Source organism: Lissotriton helveticus, chromosome 8 (genome assembly GCF_964261635.1).
Source record: "Lissotriton helveticus chromosome 8, aLisHel1.1, whole genome shotgun sequence".
NCBI classification, from domain to species: Eukaryota; Metazoa; Chordata; class Amphibia; order Caudata; family Salamandridae; genus Lissotriton; species Lissotriton helveticus.
In genome coordinates this window covers 207,983,754-208,009,936 of record NC_136069.1, presented here as the reverse complement: position 1 = coordinate 208,009,936, position 26,183 = coordinate 207,983,754, and the positions used below count along the sequence as shown (strand labels likewise).

Here is a 26,183-nt window from a genome sequence, read left to right as displayed (position 1 = left end):
CCTCCACCATTCTGGAGTATAAGCATGAGACTGCTTTAACCGTTCCCGCAGACATCATGACGTATTGGCACGCCATCGACATCTGCGGTTCCTCCTGGCCCATCTTCCAATGTGCTTGGAGTGCCCTTGTGACCGCCGCGTGGAGCAAAAAATCGCCTCTAGGGACATCATATCGGTCCAGAAGCGCCTGGAAGGGCAACAGCGTCCCGTCCTCGTAAAGGTCGCCCACGGTCTGTATACCCATCTCTTCCCATTCTCCTAGTCGTGACCAGTCTCCACCATGGGGTAGTGCAGTGAGCACTCCCAGCGGGATCTCCGGGGCATAAGGTCTCGGTCTTCCTATTTTACGATGCGTTCTGTTCCAACACGAGCGTATGGTGCGTTCCTCCAGAGTGAGGTCCTTCAAATCGAGTTTCTGTTGTAACGCAATATATGACAAGACATGTCTGGGTATGCCAGTACCCCGTGTCTCTTCCGGACCCCGAAACTCACGCGCCATCTCCTGGGTATAGGTCTGCAGCTGTGCGGCCAAATAGTACTTCTCAAAGTCAGGCGCCGCCAACCCCCCTTCCGCCTTAGGTCTCTGCAAGGTCCTGAGCGCCACTCTGCGGCGGCCCGAGCCCCAGAGGAACGCCACTATCATGGACTCCAGGCCCTGAAAGCTAGGTCTAGGGATCCAGATCGGCAGCGTCCTGAAGCAGTATAACAGGCGGGGTAGTGCGACCATCTTCAGTAGTGCAATTCTTCCCGCCACCGATAGGGGCAGGGTGGACCAAAAGGTCATGCTACCTTTAAGCGCTCAGATACCCCTGGAGATGTTACCTTCAAGTGTGTCAGCAGGGCGATGGTAAACGTGCACCCCCAAGTACTTAAAGCAAACCGGCTCCCATCGGATCTCCCTATGAATGTCCGGTTCGGGACTATCTCTACGGATCGGGAACAGGCAGGTCTTAGCCCAGTTAACCCGGAGCCCCGACACCGCACCAAAGGTCGTGAGCACTGAGTCCGCTCCAGCCAGGGCCGGCCCAGCGTCTTCTAGGAAAAGCAACAGATCATCAGCGTACAGGGAAATATACTGGTGGCCCATCGGAGATTGCAACCCCCTGTAGTGGGCCCCAGTGCGGATCGATATTGCCAGAGGTTCCACTGCCAGGGCGAATAGCAATGGAGATAGTGAGCAGCCTTGCCTCGTGCCTCTCTCCACAGGGTAACGTTGAGAAATCAGCGGGCCCGATTTCACCCTAGCCATCGCCGAGGAATACAATACCTTGGTCCATCTCAGGAATCCCTCGCCCAAGCCAAACCGCTCCAGGACCCTGTGGAGATAAACCCATTCTAAGCTGTCGAAGGCTTTCTCTAGATCTATCGAGAGAATCATAGGGTCTGAAGCATAGGTGTGATCTCCCTCTAACAGTCGGAACAAGCACCGGATGTTCATCGTGGTATTACGTCCGGGGATGAAGCCCGCTTGGTCTGTATGTACTAGGGAGCTCATGTGGTCTAACAGTCGTGCGGCCAATATGCTGCTCAAGATCTTATAATCGACCGTGAGCATTGAGAGCGGTCTATAAGACGCTGGCTCCACGCCCTCGCGGTCAGGTTTAAGTAAAGGTATCACCAGGGCCTCTCGCATCGAGCCCGGTAATCTCCCCAGAGTCTTCGCTTCACTATAAACCTGTAGGAGCTTGGGGGCCAGGAGCTCTATGTATACAGCATAAAACTCGACTGGGAGTCCATCCAGGCCCGGCGTTTTATTTCGCGCCATGTTTTTTATGGCGTGTCTGATCTCCCCAATCTCCACGTCCCGTCCCAGGGCTTTCGCCTGTTCCGGTTCCAGAGTGGGGACCGGGAGGTCTCTCAGGAAGGTATCCGTCGGAGTAATATCTGGGGCTAAGCGACTACTATAGAGCTGTTCATAGTAATTCCAAAAGCAGTTAAGTATTTCGGGTTGAGTATACACCGCACTGCCTTCCGCAGTCCGCATGGTCCCAATCGGCGAGGTACGTCTCGTCGGATTGGCGAGCCAAGCTAGTAGCGTACTCGATTTGTCGCCCTCAGCCAGTGATCTAGTCAGGTACGTTTTATAGTCATAGCTTCGTAGTCGCTCAACCTCTACGGCTACAGCTTCTTTTGCCGCTAGGACCTGTTGTTGGAGTTCCGGGCGGCCAGGGCGGGTAACTTCTAGGTCGCGGAGGACTCTATCAGCTTTCGCTAGGTCCTCTAGGAGTATACGGCGTACTCCAACTTTCTGTGTTATGCAATAGCCCCTAACAACCACCTTAAAGGCGTCCCATTCCGTGGCCCTCTCTGCAGTCGTGCCCTCGTTCAGCTCAAAGTATCCTGCAATCTTGTCCTCCAGGTCACTACAGAACACCTGGTCTTCCAGGAGGTCTGGTCGTAACTTCCAGGTTGGTACACAAGGGGTGCCCTGGAGCCATCGGAGATCAATCAATAGCGGATTGTGGTCTGAGATGGTTCTCGTCAAGTACTCAGATCGTAAAACCAAAGAGACCACCTCCCTCGATCCCAGCAGACCATCTAGTCTCACATGTAACTCGTGCATGCCAGAGAAATGGGAGTAGTCCCGGGCGTGCGGGTGCTGCGCTCGCCAGATATCCACCAGACCCCATTTAGCCTGCCAGTCCACCCTGCCTCTGGCCACCCGATGCGTCGGGGAGTCCGGGAGGGGAGGATGGGATCTATCTAGATCAACGTCGATCACCGAGTTGAAATCGCCCCCCAGTAGGATGGGCCCTGATAGGTAGCGGGCCAGTGAACCCGACAGTTCAGTCAGAAAGGCGAGCTGGTCTGTATTAGGCGCATAAATGCAGCAAATGTTCACTTCTCGACCCCCTAGTCTCCCTGCGATTGCCACAAATCTCCCCCCTGGATCTACAGTGTGACTATGTACCTGTAAGGGCACTCCCGCCTTTATCCATATCAGCGCACCCCTTGCATAAGCCGAGTATGTGGTGTTATACACCTGACCTCGCCATCTACGCTGTAGCGCTAGCCCCTCTGACTTGGTGAGATGTGTCTCCTGCAGGAGCGCAATCTGTATTCCCCTGCGCACTAGATAAGCATGAACTTTGTCGCCTGGACATGGTGTGCAGACCCCGCACATTCCAGGTGATGCATTTCAGAGTTGAGAGATCAGCCATTAGCCCATGTTTTGCGTTCCAGTCTCTCTAAGTACATTACAGGCACGGGTAAGTACCCAGCCACCCCCTTACCAATGACGAGTTCCCCTTTCAACAACAATGAATTAACTTTCAAACAAGAATCCCTCACCCTCCCCTCCAGAACAGGTTCCAAATAGTACCATCTAGTCCCCATCCAAACTGTACCCTCAGGAAATCCCTCCCCAACTAACCTGACGGTAGCCACCGCAGGTATGCCTTAAGGGCGATGTGGGGGGACCGAGCAACAATGTGGGGCCACCTCACTGCAAGTTACCTTGCGGTCGAGCCCCATGTCATCATGGACTATATAGGGAAACCCCGCAACCCCCCACACAGTCAATAAGTGAACAGTTCCCCAGTCGAGTTTCATCTCCCCCACTCATGCAGTTGCCCCCCACCCCCTGTCCCCACAACTAGAACCGGCTCACCCAAAAGTTTCATTGTTCATCCAGCAGGCCGTCTGCCATTTCCGGGGTGACAGCCGGGAGTTTCAGGCTATCAACTTCCGAGCCCTCCGTGTCCGAGCGGCCCCCGCTTTCACCAGGCTCCGAGTGTGCTGTATCTTGGTCTCCCTGAGGGCCAGACATGGAAGAGACCATATCCAACACTCCTCGCCTCTCCGCCGCCGTCTCCACCGTAGAGGGACGAGCAGTCCTGCCCCTGCGGTGCCTGAACCTCTTAGGTTTCCGCTGCAAAATGTCTTCCATTGTTGCTTGAGAAGAGGCCCCAAAACCATCCTTGCCAGCTCTGTACAATTCAAGCCAACTGCACGTTTCGTCCGGGGTGTCAAAGAACTTGGTGGAGTCGTCTAGTATGATGCGGAGTCGTGCCGGGAATAGCAAGGAGTATTGGATGCCCTCAGCACGCAGTTCTCGTTTCACCGCTAGGAAGGAGGGCCGGCGTCTCTGCGTCTCATAGGTGTAATCCGGGAAAATGTTCACACGACTATTGTCCACCTGATAGGGTCCCCCCTTCCGGGCCGCCTGCAACAGCAGGTCTCTGTCGCAGAAATGGAGCAGCCTCGCCACCACCGTTCGGGGGGGGGCGACCCTGCAACGGCGGCTTGGTCGGCACCCTGTGTGCCCGTTCCAATGTATAGAAGGGTGACAGCCCTTCCGGCGCCACCGTCGTCCGCAGCCAATCCTCTAGGAACGCCACCTTGTCATCTCCCTCAATTTTTTCCGGAAGGCCCACTATCCGAATGTTATTTCTCCTGTTGCGTCCTTCCGCATCCTCCGCTCGCTTCTCTAGGGCTTCTATTCTGGACAGAGCGTCTTTCATCGTGGCGTCTAGTGCTTTCTGCGCCGGTTCTAGGTGGCGCACCGAACCCTCCACTTCCTTCACTCTGTCTGAGAGCTTACTGTGGTCAGCTCTAAGTAGGCCCAAGCCCGTCGCAACTTGAGCTATATCTTCTCGGAGGGCCGATCTAGTCTCAGTGATTGCCCGTAGGATTTGGTCCAGTTGCTCCTGAATCGGTGGATTACTCGCTCCTTCCAGGTGCACGCGCTCTTCCGTTTCAGGTGGCTCTATATCAGAGGCGGTCTGGGCGCCCCCTTTAGGTCCCCTCGGCTTTCCCATGTTGTGTAGGGGCCACTGGAGGATCTCCTCGGAAACGGGGGGTAGCCAAGTCCGCGCGGCGTGACCTCCAAAATTCTCAAAGCGCCCCTCTCGCGGTCAACAGCTGGTCTCCAGGCGAGTGGGCCCCCAGGCGGCGGACAAGGTGGTCAAGGCGGGTGCTCGCTGGCTGGCTCGTCTGGGGCGAAAGGATCTTACGCAACGAGGACAACCAAGCACTCCCCACCTCTTCAACCCGTTGGGTGGATGTCCACCTGTGGCTCCAATGTCAATGGGGGGGGGGCAGGGGATGCCCTGCTGAGGCGCTGATAGAGCCCGAGAAGCTGCGCGCTCTCCAGCCGTTTCAGGTCTCCAGCCCGTGATCCGGGCACTCGTTCAGAAGGCACAGCTTCATGCGGCCTGGGCCCGTCAGGCGCGGCCGAGGAGTCCCCCCCCCCCCCCCCCCCGCAAGTCTCAGCAGCAATCCTGCTCCGGTGCCCAACCCTGTAGTGCGGGGCAATAGTGAAGTCCAAGGGCTGTCCCAGCTTTCACCGTTGTGGAGAGAGCCCCTCTTCCGCCTCCGCTCTCGGCCTCTCCACAGCGTCCCCAGAGCATGGATCCGGGGCGTCCTCCCCCTCAATCTATCACCAGGTGTTCACAGGCCTCCCGGCCCCCCAGCCGAAGTGTCCAAACCGGCGCCCCACCGCTCCACCCAGTGTCCTCACATCCGGGAGTGGCACAGGCGACCTCCGGCTCCTCCTCGGTGCTGCAGAGCGGTCCGCCTTTCAGGCCGGTTCGGGTGCCAGAACCCGTCGCGCAACTCCTTGCCGCCGCTCCTCTCTCGGCTGCGGGTAGGCCGACTCGCCCTTCCCCCTCCGGTACTTCTCCGCAGCGCCTCAGGGCTCACCTCCGTGGTCGGCGGGCGCTCACAATCGCCTCCGGGGACGACAGGGGCAGGTCATGCGCTGTCCCCTCACTGGAGAAGGATCTCCCGTTTCGCCGGGGCGCCGGGATCTCCGACGTCTCTGGGTCTCCGGCCGCCTTCGGTGCGATCAGAGCGGAGCAGGCGCCATCTTGGCTCACGCCGCTCGGCTCCTTCACCTCGGCTCCCCGTCGCCCCAGCAGCCGCTGCAGTCCTTCGGCCAGGTCAGGGAGGCTCGCAGGGTGTAGGGGATGCCTGTGCGGGGTTGGGGCTCCCAAGAGACCCTCGGTAACAGGATTAATAGGGGCTCGACCGCGGAGCCGAGCTTCTAGGCGACCTCCGCCATTGGCGCCCAAGCCACGCCCCTCTGTGCTTGCCCACCCATGCAGCTGCGATAATTTTTTTCACCTTAAATAGCAAAACATTTGAGAAAAGTCATAGGCCCTGATTAGGAGTTATTTGTCGTACATGGTAAATAATGGTACCATCGGTACGTTATTCATCATAACATCTATAACAAGTTTAACAAGTTTGTGGGGAATAACATGCTGATTTTGATGTTTAACTTACCAAAATCCGCATGATACGGTAAATACTATACAATTTTCCCTGTCGAAATTTCGACAGGTTTAACCTGCTGAAATTTAACTACAGCTGAGGTATATAATGCATCTGAATAATTATGGGGCGCATTAAATACAACCAAACTTATAATTTCGACCCATGCATAAAAGAGTTTACGCATAGGTCAGAATTTACCTACCCACTCATAATCAGCGCCATAGACTGCACCATCTGTGCCTTCCTTTGACCTAAGGAAGAAAGGACCAACTTCAGTAACGTATCAAGGTGGTATTAGTCAATCTTGGTGAAGCCTGCAAGTGATATTGTTTTGGCTGTTCTGATTTGAACAGCAAAGTATATGGTTCAGGCGCTACATTTTTAAAAACTTTTTCTTGTTTTTTTTGTGCAATATGTGTGCATTTTTGTTTTGAGTTTTTCGAATACTTACTATAGGTCATTTGGGCCAAGCTTAGTTTTAATTTGAACAGTTACCTTTAGATTTTATTTTAAGGTCAGGGTGCGAGTCAAGATAAATATAAATATATATGTGCAAGTCAAGATGTGTATATATAAGTTCTTTTTATTGAGTTTTCAACATAACATGTCAGTATACAATGTACAGTGGGTTTCGGCTCTTTTCTAAACCTAAGTGGGCATTCTATACAGGACTAAGCATATCAATTTAACATTTATTGCACGGATTGTTCAGCATCGGTGTCAGTCCGATCATATCCCGGGGGCAGTTCAACCGTCTGATCCTGCAGGTAGGCCGTTAAGGGTGTCCAAAAGTCTTTTGGCCTGGACCTGGCTGGCAATTCATCTTCGGAAGTCTTTAAGGTGTCTTTGCAATATATCAGATCTGACATCCACTGCTTAGGCGCTGGACTGCTCTTGCGAGTCAAGATATTTAACAAAATATATAAACATGATACGCTCATGAGCTTTTGGTAGTGCTCTTTCAGCCATTCTTTGGTGCAGGACACTCCGTCATTAGCTTGAGATATTGTCAATCTCATCTTGGATCAGCTTCAATGAGTATTTTTGTCTCCAAGTCCGTGTATTGGCTATTTGGACATATCTAGTGCTTTAAATGGGCCAGCACTGTCCGGTATGGAGTAGCAGCACTTTTTTATTTTGAGAGCGAGAGAGTACCAGCACTTCTCCAGAGTGACGTAATGCTTTTAATGGGAGAGTACCGGCACTTTGCAGAAACAAGCAGGCACTCTGGTACAGAGTACCTGCACTTTTACTTCTCCATTTCAAGCACTGGACATATCCCTTAACCTCCATTTGTGTGTATGAACAGCTGCTTACATCTGAAAAGTTCTATCAATCGCCATACATTTTATATATTTTTTTTTCCCCTGAAAAGTGAATTTTCTCGTAATATTTTAAATACAAAGCGCTCTTTTCTTCAGCCGTCGGGCCTTTGCTTCCTTTCTGCACACCTTGCTGCTGTTATCCCCATCCAGCAGCTCCACTTCACTCAATCACACGAAGTGTGGGCAGTGGCTACAAACATTGAAACAACCAGTGGTTGGGGCTTGTAAATCACAAGGCGAGTGTGACAGATTGGCTTTGCCAATGCTTTTTATATGTACTTACCACTTAAATGTAGTATACTTGTAAATGTAGTATACTTGTAAAGCGCACAGCTGCCCCAGCAACGGGGCGTCCCGGCGCTGTATAACTCTGGGGAACCCGTCCTGGCTTTCCCTGTGGGATGGTCCCTTGCTGGGAGTCCCCAAGGTGGAGCCAGGCATCCCCGGAATTGGTGGGGCCGTTGTGGAGATTAGGCAAGCTAATGCCCAGAGTTGCCGAGTGGAACCCCTGATTAGAGTAAGCACCGAAGCGAGAATTATCGAGTCCGCTGACCAAGGTCCACGACCCTGCCGCGTCGGGAATTGAACCCTGGTCCCAGGCTGACTTCTGCTCTCAGGCCTGCCGCCTCTAACCAGTGAGCCACACTACTCCACTAAACATTTATCTGCACTATGAGCAGAGATCAGTTAGGATTAGAGGATTGTTTTTACCGGATTAAGCTACTTTTTTTTCGGGCAGACTCACCCCCGGTGAGTAAAGCTTAGGTTTTGTTGCAGAAATACAGGAACACGTTTCACCTTCTTTTAAGTATTCTGTTTCATAGCAGATCATGCCACCCTGCTTTTAGTTGAATGTGTGGAGTTCAATTTTTATGCATTTCTGTTGGCAGCCCTTACCTTGCTCATAAAAGCTACAGAGAACTTTTATAGAGACAGAATGTTTTTCTAAATATAGAAACTTAATTTACCAAGACTATGCTGACCAGTATCTCACCCTTGTGGGAGGAGAAAACAAACCATTGTTTCACCATAGACCTGCTGTAATAATTCATTTGCACTGAGTGTCTTAGCACACTTTTCGAATTGACTTTACTGGTTGGCTTCACTATTTGCATGGGACATGACCTTATATTCATAGTGTCTTACTAATTTGATGGTGGGAAAGTAACTCGAGTGTGGGGGTCCTGTAGTACTGACCTTGCAACATGTCAGAGCACTCATCAGAAAGAATGCCCATGCAGTAATGTGTCTAGTTTAGCGATAGAACTTGAGGTATGCAGAAACACACAGACAAACACAGTAATGCCATTGTGGCGTTCAGCAGTGTTTTTGGTTGCGTGTACCCTATAGCTTGATTTTTTTTTTTTTTGTTTTGTTTAGTACATTATGTCAACCGGTTTTAACTTAGTTTAATACATTCCGTTATCAGATTGAATGTCCAACGCTGTTTCTTGGCAATTGGGGTGGTGTACATCATTTTTTCAGTCTGATTTTAAGTTTCAACCTGACTATTTGTGATAAGGGCTCACACCTACTTATTCTTATAGTAGAAAATAAAACGTGCTTCAAACAACGCAGCACTTGTGATTTATTCCTGCTTTCTGTCAGAAAGAAAAAAAAGCCAGTCTGTTCAGGACACTAATCTCAGTCACGTGCCTGGATCTGTATTGGAGAGAAGGCGTGTACAGTCATGCTTAACTTCTTAAGTAGGGTGAATTCGGTGCTTTAAATGGGAAGGTACTGTCCGGTACCGAGTGCCTGCACTTTTTAGGTCGAGCGTAGAGCTGCGCATGCGTAGCATGCGCTCTCTAGCTCAGGACCTATAGCTGTTACTTTCGGGGGAATCTGAGACAGCATTCGGCCACGCGCCTCTGCTGTCTCAGATTTGTCCGCGTGAGCGCGCCTCGTGCTTTTGTATGTGGCTGCCCGTCCCCTGGCTCCGAATCCCCGCAAACACGCAGGCACTCCCACAGACACACACGCAGGCACGCCCACAGACACACATACACACACACGCAGGCACACACATACACACATACACACACATACACACATACACACATACACACATACACACTGCATACACACACGCTCCCCCCCCTCCTTTCCTCACCGGGCTCTTTTGTTGTTCGAATCCCTCCTTCTGACCGTCTCCCAATGGATCGATGGGCGGGGGTGATGTCCAGTGCTGCTACGGCGGGACGGGCGGGGCCGACGCGGCCAGGGGCTCCAGTGCCGTCCATCGCCTCTTGTACGCCATCAGCAAGCGGAGAAGCGGGCGCGGCCAAGAACACTCTGCGCCTGCGCGGAAGTGCGTGCGGACGCCTGACGTCACTTAGAGGCAGAACCTTACGGTAGGCAGTATCTTGTTGTATTTTACTTCCTCAATGTGGTCTTGCCTTCTTATACTCCCCACACAGTGAAAGATGGGTATGATCACAGGCTTGCGACCATTCGCTTATTCAATGTGACACGTTTATATTTCTTATAGCGCATAGAAGTGGTTGAAAGGGGGCGCTGTGACGCTGTATACATGCCCCAACTAATTAAACCATTTTACCACCAAGCTGCGCGTCTCAAGCCTGTGTCCAATGTCTGGTTCCAAGCGCTCCGGCATTTGCAGCCCTACCATAGTGCTACTTAAGAACAGGTACCGGCGAGGCCGCTTCTGTGCATTGCACACTAGGTCACTGGGGGCCCCCTCTCTTCTCTGGGCCCCCACCACTTCAACAGAACAGGCAGAGCTACTTGAGACCAGGCAGTGGTTTTCTTTCTTCAGAGGCCCTATACACGGGGCGATGCCTCTGCGGGAGTGCTGCAGGTGAGTCTGTGTTTATTACCCACTGGGTGTTATTACTATCGAAGGATCACCCGGGTGCCACTGCCCCGTGTAACAGGGTGAACCTGAGTCACCGGGAGCAGTTCAGACCTACAGCGGCCGGGAGTATGTTTGAAATTAACCCACACCCGGAGTTATTTGTCTGCACTGTTATGTGAATGCGGGCACTTTGCTGCCTTGTAAACTTTCTGTCCTGTGATCAAGGGGAAGTTGCCCCAGAAATGCGCAGCTAATTAAATCAACTGTAATATCCACACATGCACCCCCCCCAACCCCGGCAGCCCAAGGATTCCTGACCGGGCAGAGTTTTATGGACAACCAAAGCACATAGTTAACTGTAGACTGTAGCATTTACGAGAGTTTAAGCTATTGGCATTGTAAATGACAATGCCTTTTATTTATGTGTTAAAAACCAACACATAAATAAAGGCATTGTCATTTACAATGCCAAGAGCTCAAACTCTCGCAAATGCGAGACCTATTGCATTGCAAATGCTTGTTATTTTTTGTGAGAAAGGGAGAGTGCCTGCGCTTCATCTCTGCTGCAATACATTTAATGGGAGAGTACCAGCAATGCTCAGAAGTAAACGGGGACTCTATATAGTGAATACCATCAGTTCTGTATTCTGAACGCTAAACTCGCTTAAGTCTTACAATTTCGAATGATCCTTTTTCCCTCGACTCACCCTCCTGCTGCAGTCTGACCTGCTGATCTGTCTTCTGGCTAGTATACCATGGCGGCTTTGTTTGTCCTCCTGTAGAAAGGAATGACCTCGGATACTCCTACATCCTTTTTCCTTTTTCATTTGAGCACTTCTGTTGTGCCTTGCCTCAAGAAAGATGGAGTGGCTGGGAGTCCATGTGTATTGCATTTTGATGTCTCGCGCGGTTGCTGCAACATAATATTGTTTGTTTTCTCTTTTTTTGCTGCAGCTACTCTCCTCTCTTGTTGTAGCACTGTTGCCCCATTTCTTTGCGGCTCTTCTCTCTTGCTGCAGCACCGCTGTCCCTTCTCCTCGGTTCCCTCCTGCTGCAGCACTACATTGTCTTATGTCTCCACTTATTCTATTCTGTAGTTGTTTTATAGTGCATATCTACCAGGAGTCGTCCCAGTGCTGCAACAGATACTGTAGAAGCATCAGAGAGATGAAGTTACTCCCTAAACAGCCAGGTCTTCAAGGCTTTACAAAAGGGGGGCTTTTGCTACAGAAGGCGTAGTTCAAGAGTCAAGGAATTCTAGCATTTGGACGCCAAAAAGATGTGGAGAGTCCACCCCAGCATGATCCACGAATCCTGGGAACCTTCTGGAAGTAAACAGAGGCTGATCTAAGAGGTGTCCTAGGAAAGTAAAGGAACGCTAATGATCGTAGCAAATGGGGGTGGGGGGCTCTATTGTTGATCGTCCTATGCATAATGCAGATGGATTTGAACTGAATCCGACTTTCCACTGGGAGCCACTGGAGGTCTCCAAGTGCCCTAGAGACTGACTGACTGCGTGGGTGTGTCTGTAAGAAGTCGAGCGGCCGCATTCTGCTCCGTTTTTAACCTTTTGATCACCTAACAGGGCGAACCAAGGTACAGGGCGTTCCCATAATCCAGGTGCGCCAGCACCAAAGCCTGTATAATAACTTCTCTGGATGTGAAAGGGAGGAGCTTAAGAACCTTCTCAGGATGCCATAGCAACTAGCAGAGATTTTTTTTTTTTTATCTTTTTGGTCCATCGTGAGTTTAGGGTCTAGCCACATCTCCAGGCTTTTATCGAGCCTTTGGGAGTCGGTAGTCTGTTCAGACAATCTGGTGTGGGGCTCGGGACGGTACTACGGAAGTTGTTGCAGAATGACTTCCGTTTTGTCCTCATTCAGTTTTAGTTTACAGCCACCCATCCAGCTGGCTTATTCCTGGAGGCAAAGGGTCAGAGATAAGTGACTGGAAATACGGTCAGGGGAGAGTGACCTAATCAAGTGGGTGTCATCCGCGTAGGAGACCAATGACAACCCGAACAATTGCACACTGTTGGCAAGGAGAAGCATGTACAAACTTAAAAGGGTGTGGCTCCGGGAGGAGTCCTGAGTCACCCCACAGCTAAGGGGTTTTCCCCTGCAGTATTCTTGTCCTTTGTTACACCCTCATGCTGCTTTACTGTCTTTTGATGTCTTCCACTCTTGCAGCATTACCATATTGTCCTCTTTTTCATCTGCTTTCTCCTTTTGTTGCAACACTATCGTCTGCCTCCCCTCTTTCTGCAGCACAGTATAATCTCCTCTCCTCTGTTTCCCCCCTTTCATCAGCAGGGTATGTCCTAAGGCTTTTCTGCCTCTCTCACCCGTTTGTTTAACCAGTGCATGGTCCCGGGTCTGTTTTCCTTGCAGTGTCCTCAGTTTCCCCCCACTCCTTCCTTCCTTCTGCACTGCATTATCTTCAGCCTTTTTTTATAACTTCGCTTTTCTTTATCTTAGTTTTTCCAAAGTTTTCTTTGTCCTTTTCTAACACTCGCATACATACATGTGAAACCCTCAAGCTTCTTAAACTGGACCGTGTACTTGTGTTTCTTCACCTTCATTCTTATGGGTTTCACCCATTCCTTTCTTAATATTTAAATTGAAATTTGGTGAATTCGTATGTATTTCTGTACTATCTAGGGCAGTCAGTTGTCAGGGGTGCTTGTCGGAAAAGGAGGTAGCCAAACAAAGTTAAAACCGTTAAAACCGTGGCATTGTTGCTGTAATACACAGGATTTTAACCATTCTTGATGTATTTCTTTGACATGGATAGTGTCATATATGCTGCTCCCACCACAAAATCCCTGCCACACTGATTTAGGCAAGGACTAGAGTTAGTTGGACTAGAGTTAGTCCAACGTGTTATGTGATTAAAACCTAGTTGACTTCACCATCTCTGGCAGGACTGATGAACTGCTAGTGCCAGTTTGTTTCTAGTATCATGCATGGTCCAGTATTTGTAGCCATACTTAGATACCACGTTTACCAGATATTTCTACAAACTGTTGACTTGGACTTGCAGAGTTTACTGAACACTGTGCTACCAGGAATCAATTGGAGTGTACTGCGGAGGTTGTTGATCAGATCAATTCTAAAGTTTTTCCTATCATTTTATAACCGTTTACCTATTTTTCTCTCAACTGAGCTCTATATAGAGCAGAAAGGATCTCCCATTTCGCCTGCTCAGAGACTTCTCTCCCAAAGTAGCTGTGATGTTTTATTTGTACCCTCCGGTAGGGCTCAGTGCTCTCTTAAGGCCCAATATATCCATTCTTCTCTTCGACAGCAAACATCTAATCCTCCAGCAACTATTTTTACTCCAGTGCTCTTTATTTTGAACAAGTAACCACTTGGGTGAATAGTGCTGTCCTTTATCATCTGCATGGACATTTCTAGGTTCCTATATGGTGTTCCAGACGTCACTATTAAGTGTTATAAATAAAATGTATTTGCTATTATTTTGATTTAACTAGACCAGAGTTAGAGGCACTTTTTTGAGCCCATTAATTTTGTTAATCATTATTGTTTGTCTAGGAAGGTTTTTTTTGTATCTTCTTGTAGCCATCCTGTAAGGCACCTTAGCTTGCAGTCCATAATTTGTTGATAACGGATCGTTTATGGCCCAATTGATATGAGGCACCCTAGTGTGGTGTCCCATTTTGCTTATCATCCCTGTAAGTTCATTAGCATTCTTAACATTTTTGTTTTTGTTAGAAAAATTACAAATGCAAGGTTTACTTGTAGTTTGGGAATACTTGACTGCCTTTGCAACATTCCACACTCGAGACTGGGTTGACTTTTGAGAACTTGCCAGTCCCCACAAATATGTTAGGTTGTTGGCAGAGAACCGTACAGTTCCCTTCTGCTTTACTTCTGTCTTCTTGATGTGAAAATCTGCACGTAAGCTTTCAACATACTCTAGAGAGGGTGCGGAGTGAACTATGAAATGCACACATTCTCACTTTAAATGAGATTTTTTTTAAAGTTGTTTGATTAAAAACATATAACCAACAGATACAAAGAATAGTATGGTGCAAAGGGCTAGGATTTCCAGAGGTGCTGATTCTCCTTGCTAATTCGTCCCATGCTACACATTTCTAGAGTATTTGGGCCTGGAGTATGGACTAACGGAGACCACAATTTCAAATATGGTGTATGCTTTTGGCCTGCAGGGTCCTGATTTGTGGGTTATATCCCCACAGGAATACTTTTTTTAATTGATAGTCCAAATGAGTTGTTTTCACATACCGTAAAGATTTCACATCCTTGGTGGACGAAGCTGAAACTACTCCTGGGAATTTTATAAAACTCCGAAGGTGCATCATACGTTTTTGGTTTTATTGCGTGTACAGTGTGTTTCACAACCTCTTGAAAGGTTAGATTCTTTTTCTCCTTGACTGGACAGTTCCCAATTTTTTTTGGATTCCAAATCATCTGCGTTAGGGGAGTTAACCAGCATAATTCTACAATAAAGATCATTAACCTAAAGATCTTGAGTTTGGGAAATAAAGTAGCGAAGCTTGACCTGAATTGTACATTTCTGTGGAGTATTTTTATAAAAAATATAAATCTGTTATAATTGTTCTTCAAAACTTGGAACCATATGATCCGTATATGGCAAGTGCCTAATTCTGTGAAGAAATTTGTTTCATAACAAAAATTAAAGTTTTGTAGTGATAAGTTGGTGCAAACATGAATTGGCTTGAAAGCTATGGTAGTTTGAGCTGTGATGCTGTCTATTAGTGTACGAATGGATGTTTTGTGCAGTTTCAAGTTGTGGTATTTGAAAACTACGCCTTGCGGTTGAGAATATTTGCCAGCTCCCTAGTGCTGCTGTAACTGTCCCAAAAATAAAGGTGATTTAAAAAGAAATATTTGTCTGATGGATTCGCAAAAGGTTCTGGTTTTTTTTTAATCCCACATTTGTAACCTGTTCAGTGGATTGTTACTGTGCATGTTGTCCTATTGAGGGAGTGTCGAGAGCTCAAGAAGTTGCCATTATACCATTTTAAGCTTGACCAAATGCTTGAAAAGCATGAAGGATTTGCCTCCACCCATTGTGTGAGGGAATCCCATTGAAAGCATTGCAATCGGCAAGTACAGCGTATATACTGCAGCACTAAGTTTGAGTAGGTGCTGAAACATGGATGTTACCTGAGGAGGTTTACAAGGTTCATTATTCAAAAGGTAGTTTGCACCCACAAAGCTGCAACTATAAGGGTAGTCTAAACCATTCCAAAGCTTTTTCCCTACCAAATTCACACCCCAATGACTCCAAAAATGTTTGGAGTAATGTAGCTTTATTCATGGTGTGTAGCAGAGTTTTCTCCATACAAAAACTATTTGCGGTCAAGAACAAATTGTTTTTACACCTCTTAAATTCATATAAGGCATATCGGCTACGAGGGTTGACCCTTACAATTACTGTACAGCCAAAAAAACAAACCGGCTTCATCAAATGTACAGGCATGCAATAACTGAAGAGATCTGTCCCTCATTGCTGGACAATTTGGAGAACTTCAGCATAGTCTATAACTGCAGGTCCCACTAAGCTATACAATCTGACCGCATCTTTACATCTCATAGACACTCAGATATGGGATCATAATAAAAATGCCCATCTCAACCGATCTTTCCATGTCTCTCGCCCTCCAATGAAGCCAGCTAAGCAGAATATATCAAAAGAAAATTCCATAAAGGGACCTGCAGAGCTGTTCAAAGGTACCAGCATACTAGAAACCATAAAACTGTGCGTCTGTTTCTCACATGTCATCATCCACCACACTGCAACATGCTGCTTCCCATAACACAGTAACCACACCTTGGTGGTCATCACGCATGACATGCAAAGACTTCCCATATAGGATCAAAACAAAGAAAACATCCTTCCGATCACACACCCTACACCGTGTAACGTGCTACTCATGTAGGCAAGTAATTCTTCGCCCCACATAGGGGTAGTAAGTGCTATATAAATGATACAATAGTTCCAACATTTTTTAATTGAAGGTGCATTTTAATAGTAACAAACATACAATCTTTAATACAAAATAGTAATAGTTGATACAATTAATGGGAAACGCACTTTACATAAAATATCAGTATTCAATCATTAAAATGTATGTAATTACAAAAACACATTGATGCTATTGTATGCTAACATTTAAAGTATTAAAACGGGATTAACCCCTTCGGCGCTGATGACAAAGCCAGCTCGTCATCAACGTTACCTGCGCTGCGCGGATGACGAGCTGGCTTTGTCACGATCAAGCCATTTTTGAAATTCCCGCGCACAGCGGGAAAACGCGGTAGCGCGGTAGGGGTTAAAGAAGAATGCTACACATATAACTGTTATGATAAAAAAGTTACATAAATTATATAAAGTGGTACTCCGTGCAATCTAAAAATGAAGACTAGCAGTAGTAATTTATAATAGTCATAACTGGGTCTGTTCGTAAAAGCATTTTGGAGTACTTAAAGTAGCACTGCTGTAGTTCTCTTTTAAGTACTCTTACATATCTTTGTGAATTGACCCCAAATCATATAAAATGTATATTCATATGCAGTTAAAAATATCACTAATACGACTGCCTTCCTAGCACTTTTATTAATAGGCAGTTGGATGTTTTGGGGCTGATTTTTAAAGGCATGTAAGAGTATGTAACACAATATCAATTGGTTTCAATGATGACAACATTGTAGTAGTTAGTGTTTGGAAACCACCAAGGCTTTGAGTATGTATGAAGTGCTCACACACAGTTTCAGAAGCTTTAGGAATCTGCAAAAGGTCTTCTGTGTCCTACTGTACTGAAGTCTCATCATGTATGGGGTCATCAGCAATGCTACTGATGATCGTTTTGGTGAAGTGTTGTCATGTGATCCTTACTGGAGTGAAACCATGTTCAGGTTGGTTATACCTCACCCCTTAATTTCTTAATTTTCATACTTCATGTATTAGTATAGGATCCCCTAAATGGTACATAGCAATCTTTTCACATACACTTTTCCATTTATCACTTTTAAACGGTGCCAGTTGGGCCTATGTTGGGAAATACGTTGGAATGATCAAAATGCATTTTGTGATGTAAAGGGCTTAGCTCATTTTGCAAGAGCTGTTAGTTTTGGTGCCCATTTATTGCACTATAAGGCTCTGGACTGTATTTGTAAGCACAAATGTATTCTAGTTTCTACCATTTTACCTCCCCTTTAATTTTTATGTCCTTACTCATAATGTAAAATATGAACCTTTAAAGGTATCCCTGCCTTGCAAAGGGCTGAGGTGAGAATCAACCAACCTCAGAAATTTGCAATTATAATATATTGTATTCTTCAGTGCATGCTCATAACTTAGAATGTTCTGATTCCTTCTGCCATTTCAGACTATTTGCCAATGTAAAGTAATTGTGCGCCACGTGTAGATTTTATAATTCAGTGGTGTATGATCATCATAGGTTTATTGCATGTAGTTAGAATATACAGGACAGTAGGAATGCTTACGCCCAAATTTACTCTGTTGCATACACAAAGACTACCATGATCTAGTGCCCTTCATTTTCGTTTTTTAGGATTGTAAACTATTTTGTTATGCATCTTACCCTTAAATAGTGATACCTAACATGTTCCTAGCACACTACAAAGGAAGAAACAGATGACCGTGATTATGTACTATTCAATATTTTTAAAAGTTTGGACTTCTCCAAATTACTACTGCTACTTTGAAATACTGCGTTTGAATTTCAGCCTTGAGTGCTATGGTGGAGAGTTAGATTGAAATGTCAATTGTCTCTTCAGAATTACTGCCCTACTCTAATTCCATCTTTGTCTCTTGTTTTTGCTGCTTTGCAGGGTTGGTTACAGTAGGCTTCGCTAAACTTAAGGGAAGTTAAGAATTTCTTCGGCATCACCAAAGTTGCCGATCTTGTGGAATGCCAGTGGAAAGTGCTTAAGTTCCAATTAAGAAGCAGAGAACATTATTATCTCCGAGTGACCCACCAACAAAACAGCAAACCAAAGGACAAAGCTTTGATGGCACCTTACCCATAGTCCGATTCAAATACTCCGTAAGGAATAAGAAACTTTACATTGTGTTACGCTTCTGGAGAATTGTTTGGAGCGGTTGGAAAAATGAGGGCCTCCATGGAAGCTGCAGACATTGCTGTTGTGGCATTGTACTTTGTGCTTGTGTTATTCATTGGATTTTTTGCCATGTGGAAATCCAACAGAAGTACAGTCTCTGGGTACTTTCTGGCTGGCCGCTCTATGACCTGGGCTGCCATTGGTGCCTCGCTTTTTGTGAGCAATATTGGAAGTGAACACTTCATTGGACTTGCAGGGTCTGGAGCCGCAAGTGGATTTGCTGTTGGTGCATGGGAGTTCAATGCTTTGATGTTGTTGCAGCTCCTAGGTTGGATCTTTATTCCAGTGTACATACGATCAGGAGTTTACACCATGCCTGAATATTTGTCCAAACGCTTTGGAGGACATAGAATACAAATATACTTTGCCATACTGTCTTTAATTCTGTACATCTTCACCAAACTTTCTGTAGACCTGTATGCTGGTGCATTGTTTATTCAAGAGTCCCTGGGATGGAATCTGTATCTGTCTATCATCTTGCTGATTGGCATGACTGCATTACTAACTGTCACAGGTGGCCTGGTGGCTGTCATATACACAGACACTCTACAGGCTTTGCTCATGATTACTGGTGCACTCACACTTATGATTATCAGCATGATTGAAATAGGTGGGTTTGACGAAATGAAAAGGAAGTACATGTTGGCAACCCCAAACATCACATCAATACTGTTGACCCACAACTTCACCAATACCAACTTTTGCCACGTAAGTCCGAAGCCTGATTCCTTAAAGATGTTGCGAGAACCAACAGATGAAGACATTCCCTGGCCTGGTTTTGTTTTTGGACAGACCCCAGCCTCTGTCTGGTACTGGTGTGCTGACCAGGTCATTGTTCAGAGGGTTCTAGCGGCGAAAAACCTTTCTCATGCAAAAGGAGCTACATTGATGGCTGGCTTTTTAAAGATCTTGCCGATGTTTATCATTGTAATTCCTGGAATGATTTCCAGAATTTTATTTGTTGATGATCTTGCCTGTGTCACCCCAGAGCACTGTATGCAAGTATGTGGGAGCAGAGCAGGATGCTCCAATATTGCTTATCCACGCTTGGTGATGAAAGTTCTTCCAGTTGGTCTACGTGGACTCATGATGGCTGTAATGATCGCAGCACTTATGAGTGACTTGGACTCTATTTTTAACAGTGCCAGCACAATTTTCACACTTGATATTTACAAATTTGTGAGAAAGCATGCATCGTCTCGAGAACTCATGTTGGTGGGAAGAGTATTTGTTGCTTTTATGGTAGTCATCAGCATTGCGTGGGTACCAATTATTATCCAAATGCAAGGAGGCCAGATGTACCTTTACATCCAAGAAGTTGCAGATTATCTGACTCCACCAGTGGCAGCCCTGTTTCTTTTGGGCATTTTTTGGAAGCGCTGCAATGAGCGAGGGGCATTCTGGGGTGGAATGGTTGGCTTTGTTTTGGGTGTAACCCGCCTGATTCTTGCCTTTGTCTATCGCCCTCCCGAATGCAACTTACCTGACAATCGACCAAGCTTCATTAAGCATTTCCATTACATGTACATTGCCACAGCTCTGTTTTGGATCACTGGAATTGTCACTATCATTGTAAGTCTTCTTACACCCCCTCCAGATAAGGAACAGATCCGAACCACTACTTTCTGGGCCGTAAAAAACAAGACTGTGGCAGAAAGCAAAACTAGCAAAGATCATTCCAAAGTACTAGACAAGAGTGCCATTGCAGGCACTGAAGACACAAAGCATATGATTCCAAATGGTAAACCCGATGGGCCTGTTAAGGTCCAGCCTGAGGATATCACACTCCTGATGGCTTACAACGAGGAGAGTCATGTGAATTCTTCGTGTGTTTCTGAAGCTGAGACACCCATAGATTGTTATTCCAATGGACAGGCTGCTCTCATGGGAAAGACTCTAGAGGTTGGAGATACCGAGCGTGTTGGGAAATGCCCGACATTCATGCATTGGTTCTGTGGCTATAACCCTGAAGACTCAAACAAAAGAACCATCCGTGATGAGGTGGCAGAAGAAACTCTTTGTCTTCAAATGTTGGAAGAGACTCCACTTGTGAAACGAGTTCTCAATGTTTGTCTACTATGCGTATGCACAGTTGGCATATCCATGTTTGTGTATTTCTCTTTGTAAGAGTCCTGTGTTTTTGTATTCATGAAGCAGAGTTTCAAAGCTGCTGTTGTCAATAGTGTAGGTGTGTGACAACCCAGGTCTCCATGTGCTCTGAAGCTGCCGGAAGGCAGCATGTTGCCGTTCTACAAAACCCCAGAAATGAATAAACTGGTGACATTTTTGACACCGAAACCCTTACCAAATAATTTCACCTATATAATTAGGCATTGGTGCCAACTCAACCCTTGTATTGAAGATCATATAACTTTTGCTTCAATAGAAGATGTTTTAAAAAAAACAAATCTTTTAAATAGTTTTTGAGATTGTTTTACAGAATATGAAACCTAGCTAAGTGATGGTCTTTGCATCTACCTTGGCAAAAGAACTCTGTGGACCCTGTGAAACAGGATAAGTTAAAACGTTGTAGTGTACCATGTCACTAAATTATTGGTACTAAATTCATGGGACAAAATAGCACTACAGAAGATCTGCCGTCACGGGCACTAAATGTGGCTAAACCAGTTTGAAATGTTTTAATCTAAAATGTTCTGCAACTAGTTCATCAAATGTTCCAACCATGTTATATGTAAATACTGCTGGATTAAAACACCTTGAATCTGAAGAAGGATTCTAAATGTTTGTATCGGTTCTACCAATAATTCTTGGGGAATAGTTGGTAAATGGCACATTTAGGTATCAGAGTAAACTTGACTGGACTTTCCGTCATTGTAGTGCCCTTTTTCAATAAGTCAGATTGAATAATCAATTCCAAACTGAATTTGTTGAACAACAACTGCAGAATTATGTTAATTGGTAAGTTTAGGAATTGGCCGGCAAGAGTCTAACCATGTAGTAGTCTTACTAATGCTATTGGTTGGCCACTTATGTGCTTTCAAGGCTTGATTCCAACGTCAGAATATATCAGTACCTCTGTCTTTGTTGCAGTCCTGAATAGCTCCAGATGTGTATTTGTACCAATTCTGTACACGTTACACATACAGCCGTATTGACAGTGACACAAGTACTTAAATGCTCCCAACTCTGTGCTGATGTACATTTATAACATGCAATAGTGTTTCCTATTGTTTTTTCCAGGTTTGTAAATGTGTTTTGTTTTTTTCAAAGGAAAAACCCCAAATGACGTTATTTTTTCATTGGTACAGTTTTAAGAATATAAATGTCAGTTTTCGGGTACTTTTCACCACATATCAAATATTGTGGCATTCATAACCAAAAAAACGATTTCGAAATTGCTGAACAAGTTAAATTTGCTGCCTTAGTGTAAACCAGTTACAATTATTGTAGGCCTTACAATTTTGAACATTGCTTAACCACTGCACTGTTATCTATTGCTTGACTCCTGATCCTACCGAAATGGAAAGGAGCATCACTTTTTAGTTCCTTAAATCTATACCAGCCAGCCAAGCAGAGGAAAGTACTATATTTTTGATAATGGGGAGTACTGCATATAAAAGCTGGCATGCATTATGAAAGTTAGACTGGTTCTGGGTCGAGCCCGTATATTCTTAAATATATGTATTTTCGAGCTCTAAAAATCTAGCTTCCGTTCTTCTTCTTTTTCAAATAACAGAATTGTGACAGGCACCGGATTTAAAAAAAAAAAATCAACATTCGGTGAATTTTACTTTTTTACTTGTTTAAGTGGGAAGTAAAATACATTTTAGAAAATTACTTTTCAAAGCTGGATATTTGGTGTAACGCATACGTACTTTGCAGCTAGTGATGCAATTAAATAAATATATATTTTTACCTCAAGCTACGTTGTCCTTCTTTTCTCCGTTCTGGTTTTCTGGGATGCCCCTGTGCTTTAGCTATGTCCTTCATGCATGTGTGTATTTGCATATATATTATATCGCTCTCCTATTTTGTCCTGTGTACATTCATTTGTGTTGTCTGTCACCATTTCGTTTTTCCCTTGTCCTGGTTTTAATGTTTTGTTTTATCCTATTTTAGTTCTTTATGTTCCCTGTTGGTGGTTTCACTATAGCCCTGATCGTGGCTCCCTATTGAGGTCCTTTTTGTATCTGGTTAGAATTTTTCTCCTAAGTTTGTTTCCCTTTTTCCGATTTGCCATTCGTTCTACTTTATATTACACCATTGAAATTGTGACTGTACTATTGTATACCTAGTACCAATTCTCCTTGCTTTTCGCCCAATCCTGTCCACCAACATCCGCACACTTGATCATGAGATTTTCTTCTTTCATCTGCTTTATGGTGTCTGAACTACCTTATCTTGGTTTACATTTTTTAAACTTAAGTTAGACAAAATCATTCAAATTTTTCTTCTGCCTACTACAGCAAACAGCATGGGGCAGTGGGACAGTGGGACAGTCGACTTCAGCCATTGGCTGACAGCACTGTGAATTATGGCATTCTGTTTCACAATGAGCATATCTGCACGGAAAGTAGTTCCCCTTAGTGCCAGGGAATAATGTGGCAAAGTGAGTGTGCTTTTTGAGAACCTTATTTTTGTTATTGCTTTTAGCCATTTATTTCTTTAATATTGGCAATGGATCAGCAGCTCTTCAATAACAGTCGTACAAGTACCATTTCAAAATATAATAGACATTGACAAAGCCAAAATGCTGTCAGTCAACACCATTCCTGCACTATACGAATTCAGTCATTCTCATCTAATTGTTTGAACTATATTTAACTAAGCTCGTTTTCTCTTTACTGGAGACTGATTTATCTTATGATATCGGCCACATGGGTTTCATTTTTCTCCTAATGTTCACAATTTCACTACTCAGCCCCTACATCTCTCCTTTGTTCGGGAATATGTAGTTTAGCACTTGTTTGCTGGGACATCGCAGATGTAGTTACCCCCTAACTGTAATAAGCGACTAATATTCCAACCTCTTGTCTTAATGCTGTTAATTTCTTGATATCACTAAACCTCTTGAACCTATCTAGGCTAGCATCATGTATCTAATTCTGAAGTCCATCACTTTCTCTGGATTACCCATCCCATTCTTCTCTTGCCAAGCTGCTTTCATTCTTCCACACTTTTTGCTAACCCTACTGACAATATTTGCTTCTTGTTTGATTCCAAACCATTTTCTGCTCCTGTAAAACAAATGCTACCATGTATCCTCTTTGCCGCTCACTGCCTACCATTTCTGTATGATTAGGTTTGCACCATCTACGTATATATTCTGTAATTTCGGACTGTAATTCAGATATTAATCTTTATCAGCTCACTTGCCGAACTCTCTGTGCGCTGGCTCCCATGCTATTTACTGGTTTGCAGTTGATGTCACGGCCGGACTTGGAACCAAAATCAGCCCTTGCAATTTGGTGGGGGGAGGGGAGGGATGCACAAGTGTTCACTACTGCTTTTGTTACTGGGGCCGATACTGCAAGGCTGCTGCAAAACCGTCCCCTCCGCACAAAACCAGCCCCCACGGCTAAAAAATCAGCACCATAAATTGTCAATAGGGTATGAACATATAAATGTATGTATTTTATTTAGCAAAAGCCCTCCTAACATTTTTCTCCGAAAATGAACGCACAAACAAAATACATAAATGCAAGTAGTATCATTATTGATGAGTTCACTTTGATCATAAGAGCAATTTAAATGACCCTGGACTGTTTCAGATGTATATAGCATTGCCATATGTCTAAGAAGCCTTTCCATAGGTGCTATCCTTGTTCGATCGTTCAGCTTGGTTTCAATTTGCGGATTGTGTCTGGTTTCACAAATACCAAGAATATCCATGCCTACAAATCCAAATTTAATTCATGTGATTGCAAATCTATGAAAGCACTCCCCTCCCATTGCAGCTTTGCTAAATAAAACGGATCTTGTACATTTTCTGTCCAGTATTAGACCGAGAAGCACAAATATTGCATTTCAGTAATCAGAAACTCATCCACTAAATAGATCAAGTGGCATAGGACCAGAAACCCTATCGGAATTCAAACAGCCCTCAGCCTCTATCATGTCCCATTTGTGCACAAGAACTGGATTGCATTACTTCCTGAAAATTAGCCCTTGTTGAGTTAATCAGAGGCCGATATCCAAAGATGCAAACATGGTTGCAAAAATGATAGAGGATCAATTGTAATCGGCACAAGGTATCTCTCAACCCTTTTACCAAACCTTGACCATATGTTGTGGAGGGTAAACATCGTTTCCACGCATCCTTTTTCCCGCAGGGAATTACAACGCGGTTGTTACAACGACCGCATTGTAACAACTCATACCATTACTTCCCAAGTCAGAACAACAACTTGCGGAGGGGGCAGAAGGTGTTGGATTTAAAATCCAACACCTTCCCTACTGTTGTAATTCTGGAATTGGAATAGTAAATTATACTATTCCAACATCCTGCACCTCCCCCCCGCCACCCCTCCCCCAGAGCAAGTCGTTGTTACAATTTGCGGGGTAATGACATGCGTTGTTACAACACGGTTGTTGTAACGACCACGTTTTAATTGCATGCAGGGAAAAGCATGCGGAATAAAATGACATATTCGTTGTGGAGTTTACCTCAAAGCCTGTGTGGTTGATGGGTTTCAGCATACTAGTGAATTTGAAGGCCAAAATGATTCCTCCCTTCCAGTGAGAAGAGGTGAGCTCTAAACAATTGTACTGATAATTCAGATATAATTGTACATATTAGCTGACATCTGTTAAAATCCGAATTGGGCAAACACATCTTTAAAACCAGTAACTAAAATGATAAACGGTATAAAAATACAGTCTCTGTAAAGCTAATTCAGAGTAACTTATCAAAGCCCTCCAGAAAAGTGTTTTGTTATTTTATTTAATGATGGGGTTATTCCCTAAAGAGGTCCCTGAACTTAAGGACGTAACATTGCTTATCTGACCTGCGATTTTCTTAGTCATGTTGCAATAAATGCATCGCATAAGTGTGTATTGCTATTCAGCGATTGCATCTTTTTTATTGAAGTCCTCCACAGGGAAAGAAAAGGTCAATTGGTACAGCGACAGATCTGGAAGACACACAATTCCTTGTTTGGTGTTTCGTCCCTTCGTGTTTTATGTGCAATCGCAACCAGGTATGCCTTCTAGTAAACAAATAGTATTTTACCAGATAGGTCTTACCTAAAGTGAGAACTTGCTGAAATATTTCTCCCTCTGGTTCCCCTCTTCTGCTTGATTTGGATTTAGACACTTTTGGTGCCTCACTTTAGGATGAGGGAAGAATTTTGGAGCCTTTTCCTAATAACTCGGACTATACGATTTTATCTTACGCCAATGATCTTGTGTTATTCCTGTCTAATCTTGTGCTTTAGCTGTGTTATGCTTTAGCCTTTAATTCGAAGGTAGAACCAGCTCTCCAGTTAAAAGTTAAATGTGAAAAAAAAATACTGAAGCATTTTATTTATTTTAGGTGTTGGATGAAAAGACAAACCGAAAAATGGGGTATTCAATAGGTAGGCCCTTTTTCCGATACTTGGAGGTACACACATTTACAAGATTGTTAAACATGTTTAAATTCAAGACAATTGTGAAATTTGGCCAATGGTTTAACATATTTTGCAAATTCATGTATTAAGATGT

General features: G+C 45.1%; 2 protein-coding genes across 2 annotated transcripts in view; both read left to right on the top strand.

Annotated features, from left to right (window-relative positions):
- Positions 1-22,400, top strand: part of SLC5A3 (solute carrier family 5 member 3) — a 39,459-nt gene extending 17,059 nt beyond the window's left edge. The window contains exon 2 of the mRNA XM_078656928.1: positions 18,228-22,400. Coding sequence (XP_078513054.1) covers positions 18,507-20,645 — 2,139 coding nt within the window. The 5' untranslated portion in view covers positions 18,228-18,506 and the 3' untranslated portion in view covers positions 20,646-22,400. The remainder of the gene's footprint in view (positions 1-18,227) is intronic.
- Positions 1-26,183, top strand: part of MRPS6 (mitochondrial ribosomal protein S6) — a 198,544-nt gene that overhangs the window by 17,061 nt on the left and 155,300 nt on the right. The window lies entirely within an intron of this gene.